Below are 16,598 nucleotides of genomic sequence, written 5' to 3'. Positions count from 1 at the left end.
GGGAGATGTAGAGTGGACGAGGGGTGTGGCGTGGGGGAGTGAGTGACGTGGAGAAGGGGGCAAGGGACACGAAGAGGTAGGCCGAGGGGAAGAGTGGCGAGGTAAAGCGGTAGGAGAAACCTGGGAGGATATACTAGGGAGGGACGTGGAAAGGTCAGTGGTAGATCTAGGAAAAGTGGTAGGATGGGCAAGGGGAGAGGTACGTCCATCCGTCAGAAGGTCCCCAGTATGAGGCTCCTCGAGTACATCCAGAAGGGCAAAAGTGTTTGAGGTCAGTGGTGTGGAACTGACCTCTTTTCCCTTACGAGAAGGGACATCTCTGGCCCATTGTGGGGTTTTGGGTGCTTCAGCGCCTTCTTCACCATCGGGAAGTAGGAGCGGCAGCTTTAGCCACTTGGGGCTGAGCTATCGCAGTAGCTCGAGGGGGGGGAGGAGATACTACGGAGGGATGCGCCGATGTCACTACAGGGTGTGGGGCTAATGGTGGTCTCCCGTAAGAACGTCGCCCTTGGTTGGTAGGGCTAGTGGCGACAATGTAGTCGTTATAATCCATAGGTGGGAGGTATTCCTCCTCTGTGGCCGAAGGAGCCTGCGTCGCCTTCTTGCGACATGTCTGAAGAGTATGGCCTAATACGCTGCAGTGTGAACAAAATCGCGGGAGGTTTTCGTAGACAGTAGGTTGACTGATCATTTCGTCCCCATTACGGATGAGTATCATGCGATGTATGGGGGAGAGAAAGTCGATCTCAACGCATACTCTCGCATAGCCCGGACGACTGAAGAGGTGGACGTCCTTGTCCACTCGTATAAAAGTGCCTACCGCACTAGCGAGAGACTCCAAGCCAGAGGGTGTGAATAAGTGAGGACGTAGGCCAGGAAATCCGATCCATACTGGGACTGAGTGGGGGAAATGTTCACGTGAGCGCCCTGTCTGCTCTGCTTTCCATCTGTAGGTGTGCATCGTGGAGTCGTTGACTGTCCACGTAGTGCGGCTCCATGCCTTCCTAAATTCCGCCTCAAGCTGGAACCGAATAAAGACGCTCTTGTGGTTCCGTGCTCCAATGACCTCCTGTCCCTGAAATTGCCCTGGTGCTAAATAGACTCGCATGATATCATCTATGAGTGGGCGTTTCGTAGTGAACCGCCCGATCAATGTATAAGCGAATGGTGCGGCCATTGGCGTTACCTCCTCCTTAAAGAAGGTAACTAAGCGTACACCATCAGAGTCAATGTAGCCTCTCGGGGGGATCGTATCGTCATAAAGAGGGGGGAGGGTGGGCTTGGGAAGTGTAGTAGGTTGTGTAGTAGTGGCGCCCGCCACTCTCGATGCCCACGTCATCGTTGAGGTTGTTACGACCTGCGTGTGGGGGACCCCATTAGTGGGGGTGGGGTGGTCACGAGATCCTATGTTATGTCGGTTCATTTCTTTCGAGTCACTTTTTTTGACTTGTTCAGAGTTGACCAAGTCAGTCAAAGTGACTCTAGTTGACTCCAACGGGTCAATCTGTGCAGTGTTGACCAAGTGGTCAATATGCACAAGGTTGACGCCAGGGGTAGTCTGGGAGGAGTGGGACTTGTCCTTGGGGACATTGGTCAGCTCTGGTCTAGAGTTGACCAATTGGTCAACTTGGTCAAATTTGACTAGGGGGTCACCTTGGTCATTGTCGGTCAAGGGAGTCACGTGGGCACGGTTGAGCATAGGGGCAACCAAGTCCTCAAGGTGCGTGTTGTCGGAGTCAGCATGGTCTACTTGGTCAATATTGACCGAGTCGGCTCGGTCAATATTGACCATCTGGTCGACGTTGACCGGCTGGCCGACGTTGACTGTATGGTCAACGTTGACCTTTTGGGCTCCGTTGACCGTATGGTCGACGTTGACCATGTGGTCAATGCTGACCGTTTGGTCAACATTGACCGTTTGGACAACGTTAGCCGCATGGTCAACGTTGACCACTTGGTCAACGTGGACCATGTGGTCCGTGTTGACCGGGAGGTCGGCATGGACCGAATTGTCGTCGGTGGACCGGTTGACTAGGTCGACGTTGACCGAGTCAGCCCGGTCAGTAAGGTCAATGTTGACCGCGTCAGCTCGGTCAGGCTTGACCGAGTTGACTCAGTTGGTCTGGACCGAGTCGACCTGGTCCGACAACACGCACCGTGAGGAGTTCTGATGGTCCAGAGCGACGGATGGAGATGACCCTTGCTCATCACTAGTGCTTTTTCAATTTAGTTCTGATGGTCGACGGACAATCTTGATTGTCTATTTGGACGACATTATTACTGGAGATGATGAAGATGGAATTCGTACCTTGAGTCAGAATTTGGCCAAAAAATTTGACATCAAGAACTTGGGAAAATTAAGATACTTTCTGGAAATCGAAGTGGCATATTCACGTGAGGGAATATTCTTGTCGTTCTCTAGTGCGGAAGCTGAATAGAGAGTACGGCGTCCTGAAATGCACAAGGCCAAATAGATAAGAACAATTCACTTAGTCCATTAGAGCTGGAGGACGGATGATGTTTCATCATCCGTCCTTTCACAAAACGTCATCCGTCATCGTCCAGAGCGACGGATGGATGACTGAGCGGAGAGCTTTTAGTCATCCGTCATTTGTAATGGATGATAGACAACAGAAATGACGAACGGATGACAGAACAGACAGATGACTTTCCCTCTCTCTCTCTCTCAACCACTCCCTCTTTCTCTCTCTCTCCGTCGTTCCCTCTCCTTCTCCCTCTCTCTCTCGATCGCTGCCTCTTTCTCTCGATCTCTCCCTCTCCTTCTCCCTCTTTCTCTCGACACTTGCTCTTCCTCTCTCTCGATCGCTCCCTCTCCTTCTCCCTCTCGACACTCCCTCTTCCTCTTGATAGTGGAGTTGAAAAACTCGGCGCCCTGACAGCATTGGACGCCACATCAAGCTCCAGCTGAAGCAGTTACATAGGACTTAAATAGGATTAGTTAGTAAGAAGAGGATATACATATACTCGTTATGATATCTTATATGATAGGATTCAATATAAGGAAAATATTGTGTTTTGGATCAAAGATAGATAGGACACATCTACCGCCTAGGATTCAACATAGTTAGGATACATCTACAGGTCAGAATTAAGTTTAATATAGCTGTTAGATGTATCCTAACCATGTTGAATCCTAGCCGGTAGATGTGTCCTATCTATCTTTGATCCTAAACACTAGATTTTCCGTATATTGAATCCTATCAGCTGAGATCTCATAAGGAGTATATGTATATCCTCTTCTTACTAACTAATCCTATTTAAGTCCTATGTAACTGCTTCAGCTGGACCTTGATGCGGCGCCCAGTGCTGTCAGGGCGCCGAGTTTTTCAACTCCTCTATCACCTCTCTCTTGATCGTTCCCTTTCCTTCTCCCTCTCTCTCTTGACACTCCCTCTTCCTCTCTCTCGAATGTTCCCTCTCGTTCTCCTTCTCTCTTTCTCTCGATCACCCTCTCCTTCTCCCTCCCTCCTCTCTCTCTCTCTCAATCACTCCCTCTCCTTCTCCCTCCCTCTCTCTCTCTCTCTCGATTGTTCCCTCTCCTTCTCCCTCTCTCTTTCTCTCGATCACCCTCTCCTTCTCCCTTCCTCCTCTCTCTCTCTCGATCACTCCCTCTCCTTCTCTCTCTCTCTCTCTCTCTCTCTCTCTCTCTCTCTCTCTCTCTCTCTCTCTCTCTCTCTCTCTCTCTCTCTCTCTCTCTCTCTCTCTCTCTCTCTCTCTCTCTCCCTCCCTCTATCACACCCTCTTCCTCTCTCTTTCGATCATTCCTCTCCATCTCACTCTCTCTCTTTCTCTTGATCACCCCTCTTCCTCTCTTTAGATCGTTCCCTCTCCTTCTCCCTCTTTCTCTCGATCGTTCCCTCTCCTTCTCCCTCTCTCTCTTTCTCTCGATCACCCTCTCCTTCTCCCTCCCTCAGTCTCTCTCGATCACTCCCACTTCCTCTCCCTCTTTCACTCTATCTCTCTTCCCGTCTTAGTCACTCTCGCTCTCTTCCTCTCTATATCTCCCTCCTGTCTCCCCATTGGTGTTCTACAAAAGTTATGAGGCAATTCAGTATCCAGTAGAAGAAAGCAATGACAGTAGCGCGGGTCACAAGGAAGAACAATCATCCCGTGCGACGGTTGAATAGCTTAACGTACCAGGATAATTCTCAAAATGCTCGTGAAAAAGCGTCAATAAGGCAGCTTTCCGAGCGGACGAAAGAGCAACAAGAGGATCGCCGATCTACGGCGCCAATTTCGGGGGTTTTCATTTCAGGATGGAAAGGAAGAAAGACATACTTGACAATAGACAGGAGACGCTTCTCGGAGGCGATTATATGATCAGTGGAGGAGGGGATCCAGCGCAAAACAGACGGCCAAATCCGCCAAGCCGACGAGCTAACGCGCACAGCAGGCGCCTCTCCCGCCGTCGATTGCCCGGTGCCCTCCGCCATTCCTCCCGGAAACACAGACGACGTCGACGCCGATCTTCCCCTCCACAACCTTCCTCCTCTCCCCCGCCAGACCACGAACATTCGCCTCCCTCTCTCCTCTCTTCTTTCTTCTCCAAGTGAGAATATGAGATGGGCCCCGACTTGCGTCGCAAGAAAGTCTACGCTATTTAGAAATATAGAAAGGTTTATAAAAGAGAGTAGCTCCGAGCTCTCCACGTGTCGTCTCAAGAGAGAAAAAAGAAGGGGGAAATGAATAGAAGAACAAAAGGTCGTCAGGCCGAGAAGAAGGGGTCCCACCACTCGTCGTCGGAGGCGACGTGGAGGTGGTGGGGCCCGGCAGAGGAGGAGACGAGGTAAGGCATGGCTTGGAGGGCCCGAGCCAGGTCGCGGGCGACGGCGTCGCGGCCCGCGGGGGCTCGCTCGTCGGCCCGCCGCTCGAGCGCCCTGAACATGAGCTCCGGCTCGTGCTGCATCATCCTCAGCACCTCCGCGCAGGACGGCCCGGGGGCGGCGCGCGTCACCGCGAACCCGTGCGGCCCGTCGACCTGCGCCACGCGGACCACGCTCGGGCCGCCGAAGAGGTTGTGCAGCCCGCCCAACGCCTCCTGGTACGCGCCCCCCAGGAACATGCCCAGATAGTACCCCCCCCCGCCGTGGCCCATCTCGTGCAGCGGCAGGCTCCTCCTCCCGCCGATGAACGCGTCCAGCTTGCCGTCGCTGTCGCAGGTCAGGTCCGACAGCACGCCGCGCGCCGCCGGCCGCTGCTCGAGCCGGTGGATCGGCACGACCGGGAACCGCTGGCCGATGGCCCACGAGTCGGGCACGGAGGTGAACACGGAGAGGTTCACGTGGTAGGTCCGCGGCGCGGGCTCCCCCGGGGTCAGCGCCTCGCACACGCCCTCCGCCGCGGCGAGCTGCTCGAGCCCGAGCGCGCCCGCCTTGAAAAGCTCGGCGCACCGCCGCTTCAGCCGCTCGGCCGCCGCGGCGAAGGGCTCCTCCTCCTCCTCGTTGGCCAAGGCGGCGGCGAGGAGGTCCCCGTGCAGGAAGCGGGCCTCGTCGCCGAGCTCCTCGGCCAGGGGGCCGAGCTCGAGGGCCGGCGGGCCGGTGGAGGAGAGCGCCTCGAAAACCAGGACCGAGTGGTGCGAGACGAGGGCGCGCCCGCTCTCGCTGCAGATGACCGGGTGGCGGATACCCTTCCGGTCGCAGGCCTTCTGGATGGCGCCCACGACGGCGGCCGCGTACTCCTCGAGAGAGTAGCAGACGGACATGTCCGACGCGCCGGAGCGGGAGCCGTCGTAGTCGATGCCGAGCCCGCCGCCGACGTCGATGACGCGCATGTCCGCGCCCAAGCGCGCCAGCTCGCAGAAGATGTGCGCGGCCTCGCCCACGCCGTCGGCCAGGAGGTCGGTGCAGGGGATCTGCGAGCCGATGTGGAAGTGGAGGAGCTGCAGGCAGTCGAGCATGTCCAGCTGCCGCAGCTTCCTCGCCACGGAGAGGACCTGCCGCGCGTTGAGCCCGAACTTGCCCTTCTCCCCCGAGGTAGACCCGAAGTGGCCCGCGTGCTTGGTCCGGAGCTTGGCCCGGAGCCCGACCACGGGCCGGACCCCCAGCGCCTTGCTCGCCGCCAGGACCGTGTCCAGCTCCTCCTCCTGCTCGAGGACGATCACCGCGTTGAGGTCGAGCCGGCGCGCGGTCAGCGCCAGGGAGACGTACTCCGCGTCCTTGTAGCCGTTGCAGATGAGCAGCCCGTCGGGGCTGCCCTTGGTCAGGCAGCTCATGGCCAGGAGCAGCTCCGGCTTGGACCCGGCCTCAAGCCCGAACCCGAACGGCGCCCCGAACTCCACGATGTCCTCCACCACGAACCGGTCCTGGTTGCACTTGACCGGGTACACGCCCTGGTAGCGCGAGCCGTAGCCGTTGGACCGGATCGCGGCGTCGAAAGCGGACTGCAGGGACCGGAGGCGGTTGCGGAGGAGGTCCGGGAAGCGGACGATGAGGGGGAGCTGGAGGCCGAGCCCGCCGCCGGGCTTCCCGCCGGAGGCCTTCTGGACGACCTTCATCAGATCGATCTCCTGGTGCGGCAGCGTCTCGTCCCCGTGCGGGCGGACGGAAATGTGGCCGGACTTGTTGACGGAGAAGTAGGGGGCGCCCCAGTCGTGGATGTTGTACAGATCGGCGGATTGCTCCGGCGACCAGCGGGCGGCGGGCGGCGAGTCGAAGGCGGATTGCCCTGAGAATACGAACGCCGGGGGAGCGGCAGCGGCGGCGGCGACATCCACGCACGCCATGGCCGGCATCTCGGGCGATGCAAAGAAGAATCTAGGGAATAAGAAGGAATGTGCTAGAACGGGGTTGTCTGACGGATGCTTGAGGTGGGGGCTTTCAACGCCGCCGAGGCCGGAGCCCCGGCTACCCCCCAAAAGAAGCAGACGGCGGCGGAATTTATCGAGGAAATGCGCCCACCGCCACTTCCAGAGGCCCTAATATCTCCACCCTCGGCCGTCAGGAGATCTCCGCGAGCGGGAAGCGGCGGCGAGCGGCGGCGACGAGCGGCGGAGGAGAAGCAAGCGCAACTGAATAGCCCGAGATACGTGGATGGAGCGGGGCGAGCCCCCCCCCTCCATTTTATAGCCCTCCGGCACCGGTAAATAAGAGTAAAACCACCCGTGGGTCCCACCCCGATTACGCGGTCCAGGAGGCCCGCTGTCCCCCGCCGTCTCACCGACCGACGGCCCAGGAACGGCCACGTCTTCCGCTTGGCGAGATCTCCGCCGTCCGCGGAAAACACAGGTTAGGTCTAACCGTCCCCCGCGCGACATGCGGAGAATCTTTGCGTCGACGCTTGGTGACGTTCTGGACGCCTTTCGCTTGACGCCGCCCGCCTGCTTCCTCTTGACGAGGTGTCAAGATCCGACGGTCAAACACGGCGTGCCGCGTCGCCTGGCTAAACTTCCCCGGGGTCTGAATTTGTAGTTTAGTATTTATACTTACACTGAGGGCCTCACTTTTGGCTCGGGCCAGATCGCCCCGGGCCAGTCCTGAGGTCCATGGTAGCAGTTCAGATTCCGCGGCCATTCAGTGTGAAGCCCATTAGTGGCCCACAATATCCGCGGGTCATGCTTCCTCTTGAGGGTCAAACATGACATGCTGCGGGCGGTTTCCCAGAAAAAGATTGGGGGCCTCACACACGGGCCCCGGCCGGAGCGCCCCCCGCCAGTTGTGGTGTCACGGGGAGCTATGGTGGCCAAAGCTCGGCCACTCCGTCAGTGTCCCACAATATCCGCAGAAAGATTTTTTTATTTGCTTGGATGTTATATTTTTGGTTTTAGTTAGGACATTGTGTGGAGTAGACCCAAGGTAATCTCTCATGAGAAATGGTTCATTTTTATTATATTTTTTATCATTTGGAATTATCACTGTTTGATGAATGATGGCTAGGTGGCTACTGCTTTGTCAGTACGCTATCATCATCCAATGATTAAATAACGATGGGAAACTAAGTGAAAATGACCTTCGTTTTTTATTAAAATTTGGAATTCGGAAGAGTTACTGCGATGACAATTTTGTAATATATATTGAGATGACGTTATCCGAAACTCGGAGAAAAAAGGGTAAATTCCAAAACATTTCACTTTGTGATAAACACACATTACACGTATTGAATGAAATGGGCAAGACAACGCCAAAGATAATCGAATGGACGAATTAAAACATCACAATTCTGGAAACAATATCCTATCTATGCAGGCGTGTGGACTGGATGTAACACAACCTTTCATGACAAAGGGATCACTTTTTCATTTATATATTTCCAGTATTCTGACAGTCCAAATACGTCTTAAAGGGAAGTTTTGTTCCTAGCGTTTGATCGTAAGGTGTGATTTCTCTTTTCGCGTTACCCCGCTATTGCATATTGCAATGAGAATAATAATGTGGGAATTGAGTTTAACTGATGCTGTTCATCAGTATTGTTCACATTTTTTATGAAACCAAAGATTTGGAAGTTTTGTACGCCAACTTTTTCTTCTTTACGCCAAATGAGTTTTAATTGGTAATATTATTACCGCACATGGCTTTGCGCCACGAACATAGCAATTGACACTGGCATTATCCAAACTTAGAGAAAAAGGAGAAAAAATACAGAAGCATAATCATCAGGTCTGTTTAGGCCTACACATGTTTGGCCTAAAGAATGAAATGGGCAAGAAAACGGCATATGCCATGGGCGCAACTAAAGATTACAGTCAAACATCAAATAATGGATGAAATAATGCATCCCAATTTTCTTGTCAGACTGCTAGGTAAGAACAAAAAATATGCATGTTATGCATGATGCTTTTTTTTTATGAAAACCCAACTAAAAATAAGTCATTGTCTGTTGGAGATCTGGAAATGATGTATTGGGAATCTATTCCAAATTGAAAAATGTCGTGACATTTTTCAATTCAGCTATGATATAGTACACATCCTAAGCAGATATGATGAGTAGGACCAATCTTGTAGCCATTACAGTGAAGTCACTAGTCACTGGTAGCTGGGTTCCCTTTTGAGAAATAGGCCACTAAATTGATATGTATGAGTCTTTGAATTGCATTATAATTGACTATAAAGTAGGATAATTCTTGTCACCATTATGTACATGGTCCCTTTGTCCAGTGACAATGAATAAGTATTGTGGATGAACATTCATCTTGACCTTCAGGTTTTTAATGAATGGATTCCAAGTAGTCAGCTCAAATCCAACAACAAATCCCTAGAGGTTATTTAATGGTCACTATCAGATTATCTACCCTCAATGTAAAAGGATACAACTCAAGGAAGATGATGCGATAATGTCCTTTTCTTAGGAAATGGTAATATCAAGAGTTTTCATACAATTTACCAAATACATAGGTACTATTTATGATGACTAATTAAAGGTTTCATCGTTGACCTAACTATTTCTTGAATTGTCACATTGATTAAAATTTATTTGCATGGGGTAACCAATGATCAAAAAGTTTTCATGAAAGAAATGATGGATTCGAGCCTTCTAGAGCGTGTGATATAGCATGATACCTCAAGTGATAGTGACTTGACATCAATTCAATTAAACTAATTTGTGATTAATGAATCCAAAAGTTGGATAATTAATTAATTGTGTTAGTTGATAAGCAGCAATTGGGAATATGGAATCATCAATCACACATAGGGTTTGACGGTCTTGGTCAGGTCAAGGGTTCTAGCAAAGGCCTTAACCTTACCTATACTTTGGTCTGGTTCTGGTCCATTCTTGTTTGGTCCCGGTCCGGTCCACACTGGTCCTTGTATGGTCAGATTGACTTGTCAATGTCACAGTCAAAGTAGAAAATTTATGTTCATAGTAATGTTAAATATCCTCTACATCAGGGGTATCCTCAGATGGTCAAATATATGGCGTATAGGTTGAGCTCAATTGAAACCTCTCCGTCCAATAAATTTGATATTTTTAGAATTTATAAAAAAATTAAATTAATAGTAAATAATAAACTTTCAATTCCGGTCCGATTTAACCCTTGGACCTAAATGGAAGACCTACGGTCCCAGTTCAGTCCGGTCAAACCAGTCCTTGGTCTTAAATGTGCAACGTAAATCACACCAATACACATGCCTGGAGGGTCACATAATTAATGTTTATTGGATGTTGGAGAATATATTAAAGACAAGGATTTTTACACAAAAAATCATATTTGGTATCCGCAAATGAGATACTCTCATGACAATGTTTTTTGTTTGCTCTTCATTCTCCTTATATCCTTGAGAGCCTTTGTTACTAGTGCATTGAGAATATAGTCTTGGATAAGCTTACCTCGTACGCACAGTAATTGCACGCGGCAACCGACACTGCGTGCGTGAAATCTGAGGTAAGCTTACCTTTGTTATTATTTTATTCTTTTCTTTATTTAAAAAAAAAGGCTGACGAGGGCGACGTGGTATGATTTTTAATCATACAAAAAGTGCAGTTTTGTCTCGATCTTGCAGCAATGATTGCGCACTGTGGAAGCACACAAACACGTGTCAGGATGCGATCTGAGGGTGGTGAAAACAAAGAAAAAAAGACGTCAACCAATCAAAAAATCCATTTTTTAAAAATAATCAAATGATCCAACGACATAGATTAATCCTCAGTAAAACGATGATATTTTGAGATCTAGACGTCCGATTGAGCTGAAATTTTGAGGGTATGTTTTTATTTTATCCATATACAATCCATATGGCTGGATCTTTAAATAGAGGTATGGAAAAAAGGTGAAATTCTCTTTTTGAAGCTCTCCCCAAGGATTTGGCCAGGAAGGACACAGGAGTTGCTTTGGAAGTCGACAGATCTGGATTCATCATTGAAAAGTGTAAGTTTCTAAGTTGTGTTTTGAACTTCTTGAACGATTCTAAAACGCCAAGGCATGGGCGAAATGTACATGCCCTTGAAGTTGTTTGAAATGAAATTAGCATTGCAATTTGATTTTGATTTGAGATCTGGATTTTAATCTTTAGTTTTAAATAGATTTGGAACAATTCTGCATTTTTAGATTTTTAAATTAGGGTCGGATTTCACTTTTGCCCCAAATTCTTCACTTTCTCTATCTAGGTTAATTCTTCTACTTTCTCTCTCTAGATTTCAAAGTTTATTTTTTGGAAATTTAATTCAATATACAAAAAACCTAGATATAAAATTTCATCCAAAAAATTGTCCATCTTGAAGTTCAATTTCAAAACCCCCTTCTTGATTATTAATTCCCAATTTTAATTCATAAAAAAGGTCTAAAAATTTTATAATAATAGGGAAATTAGTAATCTGAATTAATCTGATCTTATAATGAAAATTATCCTATCTTGAGTGTTTTGACCGAAGATATTTAAAATCAAAATTAAGTTTTTACTTAATTTTGATTAATTAAAAACATAATTTAATATTATTAAGGTTTATTAATTACAAAATTAATTCATTCTCTAATTAATTTATTTAAAATTGGATAAAAATTCTTGCTTGTTGCCTCCATGTGGTTCGACCCCTTGCTTTATCTTTACACTGTATTTAGTGATTAAGGGTATTTATAAATTTTATTGCATAAGTCTAAAAGCCCAACCAACGGCATATTTACACATTATTTTTAGGTTTATCGATTGGCGCCGTTGCCGGGGAGGCACGGTGAGTATCTGAAATTAGATTAAGAGATAAAAAATTTTTGATCATAATTGTCTTGATACATTCTGAATTTGTAGTCAAATATTATTTTAAATTCAGAATTTTGAATTTTATCAAAACACATCGTGGAAATCCAAAATTTGTTAAGTTTTTTTTCTTTGTTTTGGTTTTCTTGATTGAGATCATCTGACTCGTTCTCAAAACAAACTATCAGAGATTTAAATTTTAAAGCAAACTATCAGATATTTTTTTATTTATTTTTTTGATTGAATTAACGAGCATAAATCTTTTTCTTGAGTGCTTGAGTTACAAAAGAAGGTGGCTACCACGATTGGGACTTCTACACATCAATTGAGGTAAGTTTTTAATTTTAATTTTTATTCTCACACTCTGATATCAGAGAAAGGGAAGATCCTCTCAAAGGAGAAAATGGAACATCATAGAAGTCCAACAAGCAATACAATCCTTGGATAAGGTATGCATCGTAAGACGATTAGGGAAATGATGGAATTTCCTACATATCCTTTAGATTCAAATGAAAATACTGCTCGTAGGAAACTTAGAGAACTTTATGAGCCACCAAGTTTTGAAGAATACCGTGCACTTTAGGAAAATTCTTATAGGAATCATAGAGATGATCCTAGGGAAAACCCTAATTTTGAGTTTCAGTATCCTCTAAACTATCCTAGATATCAGAAGCCACCATCTCCTATTGCCATAACTCCAGGTATAAGATCTTCTACTAATATTATGGATGTAAGTAGTAGCTCCCAAATTAATACCACCACTGCTAATATCCCTATTAGATCAAGTTCTCCAACAACCAATGACTCACCTATTAGTGCTCCTACCACTGCTAATATCCCTATTAGATCATAGTTCCGGCTGTCCAAACTATGATATCCATGATGTCTCAAATGAAGGATCATATGATGGAGTTCAATGAAAGAATTACCAAAATAGAGAATGATAGATGTCAAGGACCTATAGGTGACATGGTAAGCAAAGAAAATAATGGAGGATTAATAAAATTAGGAAATGAAATAGAGGAGAAAAAACTCCACAACCCTCAAATCACATTAGAAAAACCTGTAGGAAAACCTCCTAGGAGAAGGAACTTATATAAGAAGTCATTGGAACAAAGAGAGTACAAAATTACATGCGAAATTGGATGAACAAAATTCAAAAATGCCATTATAGATCTTGGTTCCAATCTGAATATCATACCTTCTTCTATGTTTGCAAGACACCCTATAGGAAAGGTAATTCCCTCTTCTGATGTTGTTTGTTTTGATGATGGAGTCCAGATAGCTTCTGAAGAAAAAATCTCCAATATTTGCATTGATATAGAGAGGTTTCGATTCAGATCTGATTTTGTGATCCTTGAAGGAAAATCAAAGAAAACCCCCTTTTTCTTGGTAGATCCTTTTTGAAAAAAGGTAACAAATCGATTTTTTTATTTATATAAATGCACGTGGTGTCGATTTGTGTGTGCATTAAATGCATTCGGCTAACCGATTCACGTGCATTGATTCTCCTCATCTCATCATTACACGAAAACGAATCAATAAAAAAAATGACAAAATTTACCTTTTTTTCTCGCCAACCACGCCGCATTATTTCTTTTCTAGCCAATGATTGCTCATTATGGCATCCCGCATTGCGATGCCATAATTAGTAGCTAATAATGCTCTCATTTCTTTATATCTTATTAATTTAAAAAATGCATCCACTTATTAGCTCAAATTTCGGGCGAATGACGTGGATGCCACATCATATATGTATAAATATATTATAAATGCATTCTAAATGCCAAATAAATAAAATATGTATTATTTAAATATGAAAAGATCATTTCGTGGCTATAGAATGGTCAGAAAATTATAAAAAAATATGGAAAATTTCCAGAAAATTAGTAAAATCCTTACCAACCATTAGCCAAGTATTCTAAGCCCTGTAAAAAAATATTTATTCAATGCAAATAGGTCAAATATCATGTAAAAAATACTAAAAATTTAGAAACAATAATAAAATCAAGGTCTAAATTAATTATCTCCATTTATATATGATAACATGCAAATATGGCCATTAAAACTCATAAATATAATGTAATATTCATCAATTAAACATGATAATTTGTAAGTTATCAGTAAGTCAGAGTCAAAACGTAGTCGTCCACTCAAGAGATGTGCTTGGTGTCTCAGGTGAATGGATCACTAATACAACCCTGACTTGAATCAACTTGATTGACGTTTAGGTATAATACCATTCAGCGATTCGTATGGATCAATTTAGTGAACTCTTTCTCTAAAGACCACCCACTATCTGTCCTTAGTGTTGCCACACTAATAGCCACATGATCAGCTATACTTATTATATAAGTAGGATCAGCTAGTGCTATTCTATCCGGATAATTTGATGTCCGTCTAGACTATCCATCGAATATGAATATTTAGAATACATGTTTAAGGACTAGTGATCACTGTATTATGATCTCATCATAATTCACTAAGTCATCACACATATTCATGGACTTCATTATAAACATCACACAGAATAATAATGAACGTAAATATTTTATTCAATCAACTGAAATAAACGTGGTAGTGTTATTTGCTTTACAGCCACATACTATCCATCAGCTGGGCCAGTTAAACACTTTTTGGGTTATGAAATTATGCCTTATAAACACTTCATAGTATAGTTCTCATACTTATGGAGCATGGTGGGATTCCAGTGGATCCAAACCAACACACCACAATGGTCGGGGGGATATCTATTGGACAATCCATCATTATACAATTTTATACTTTTGGGGATAATATATTTCATGTTTATCATCCAAACATCACTTAATTAATATACAATCTTAGTAGATACATAGTAAACAAAGTGATTCTTGTTTAAAAGAACATTATATCCTGAAAATATGTATAGAGTAAGCTAAAGGCCAAATATTGTTTTTATTAAGAAACTCAAATATAAAAATCCAAGTTCATTATGATGCTGATTGGGAATCAGGACCAAAACACAAAGATCTTATACAGAAATGCGTATTTCAAATATAATTTTGGGACACATAAGCGGATTTCACTTGATGTAAGTATTGAGCATGCAAGAGAATTAGATTATGTTCTTTTATTTTTCATTCCAAATCAAATGTTTTTATCAGTTTTCTCAGTCCAAAATGTATTATCTCTAAATTTTCTTAATTTTTAATGAAAATAATTTATCTTACTTTGAATTTTTAATCCATGTATTCATATATCTTAAATACTCGTAATTGAAGTTAGTGTAAAATTAAAATTTCAATCTCCTAAATCTTAATATCACTTATTATTCTATTTTCTTGTTCCCTAATGCATTAAATTTTAGGATCTATTTACCAGTGTGAAACCTTAGTATTTTTATATTTTGTACTATTGTTCCTGAAACGAATTTAACTTTGATGCATTATACCGTTATTTTAGTGTTATGAAAATTTAAAAATAATTTTTATTATCTCTCAATTTTGTATATTTTTAGTGATGTTCATGCAAAAGATTTAACTTTGGATACATTACACCCCCTTTTGGTGCTATAAAAATTTTCATTTGCGGAAATACTTAACTAAGTCATGTTAAACATATAAACGTTGATATAGTATATAGTATCAAGATGTAACTTGCTATTTTTTAAAAAAATTATTGTTGTATTTCATTTGAGGACATGTGTATTTATTTTGGAATGTGCATCATAAAGACGAAAACATAAAAATATTACTGGATGTTATTTCTGATGATTTAGATTGATCCCACTGATAATGAAATTACCACAAAACCATTTTTAATTATTTGTGATCTCACATTCCATTGAAATTTGTCATATTTAGATGGTATATAATATCAAGATATAACATGGTTTATAATACCAAGATATATAATATAATATTTTAAAATGGTGTATAATATAAAGATATAACATATTTACGGTAAAATATAACATTCTAAAATTTTTTATCATGATATCCTGTCCGGAGGAAAATTTGTATTTCTTTTGTCTTGTGCATTAGAAAGAAAGAAACATCAAAATATTAGTGAATGTTATTTGATAAGTCAAAATTTAGGTGGTTAACCTAGTCGATGTGTAATTTCAAGACTTGTGCAATAATATTTAAAATTAACCCTAATTCACCTATTACTGATGTAAATTGGTAAGGAGTCGAACCACGGAGAAGGCTTTGTGATTAACATTGATATTTAGAACAAAGTAATGATTAATAAAGTGGTTAAGATGAGATAGCGTGGAAAGAAGAGATATTTGATATATATTGTGATTTGAATGAAATTAATTTATATGTATAAGTTCTTAATTCTTACTCATAAAAATTATGAACTTATAACAGAGATTAGGATAGTATTAAAATTGTGGAGTGAGTACGGGATGAGAAAAATGAATGGATATGATGAAGAGACCCTAATTAGGGGTTTCCTTTATCACTTCACTCTCTGTTCTAAGTTATTAAACCATATGAGTAGGGATTAATGGCTTATACTACCCATTACTAATGAAGCACGCGGGCACGTGACGCATGCCCACATTGGCATAAAATGACTCAAGGATATTAAAACTTGTCTAAAATAAAAGAGTTTGCTCGGGCATATCCCTCTATTGGTCATCCAAATTGGCTGAAATATTCACCCAATTTTTCTATCCTTGAAAGGCTTTGCACCCATTCATCCTGCATTTCAAATTTAAGAAATTCAACCATTCATATTCAGTGCCAAACTTGGCACACTAGTCTTGAAATGGTGCCACGCTCAGTGTTCAACGATGAAGAGCCATCAAATTTCTGACATGCTTCCCGAAACCATAAAAATCCAAAGAGAATGTTTAATTCACAAAGGTTTGGCCTTGGAAAAGTCAGACCAGTAAATCACATCATAGTCGTGATAAATTCAAGAAAATGACAAACAGGTGATGAAATGGAACAAATGCTACGA

The 16,598-nt window shown here is 44.0% G+C and overlaps 2 protein-coding genes across 2 annotated transcripts; both read right to left on the bottom strand.

The window, feature by feature from the left end:
• Positions 1 to 358: 358 nt before the first annotated feature.
• Positions 359 to 4,441, bottom strand: LOC144710081 (uncharacterized). Its single transcript, XM_078583744.1, has 2 exons — positions 4,300 to 4,441; positions 359 to 2,451 (listed from the first exon to the last, which is right to left on the bottom strand). Exon 2 carries the CDS (start codon positions 1,970 to 1,972, stop codon positions 359 to 361), a length of 1,614 nt encoding a protein of 537 aa, XP_078439870.1. The 5' UTR covers positions 1,973 to 2,451; positions 4,300 to 4,441.
• Positions 4,114 to 7,109, bottom strand: LOC144710213 (arginine decarboxylase-like). The gene has a single exon (XM_078583917.1). The coding sequence runs from the start codon at positions 6,749 to 6,751 to the stop codon at positions 4,727 to 4,729; it is 2,025 nt and encodes a 674-aa protein (XP_078440043.1). The 5' UTR covers positions 6,752 to 7,109; the 3' UTR covers positions 4,114 to 4,726.
• Positions 7,110 to 16,598: the final 9,489 nt, after the last annotated feature.

This window comes from Wolffia australiana, chromosome 12, assembly GCF_029677425.1.
Source record: "Wolffia australiana isolate 7733 chromosome 12, ASM2967742v1".
In the NCBI taxonomy this organism is placed as follows: domain Eukaryota; kingdom Viridiplantae; phylum Streptophyta; class Magnoliopsida; order Alismatales; family Araceae; genus Wolffia; species Wolffia australiana.
The sequence above is the reverse complement of the archived record's forward strand: the minus strand, read 5'-3'. Positions and strand labels throughout refer to the sequence as shown.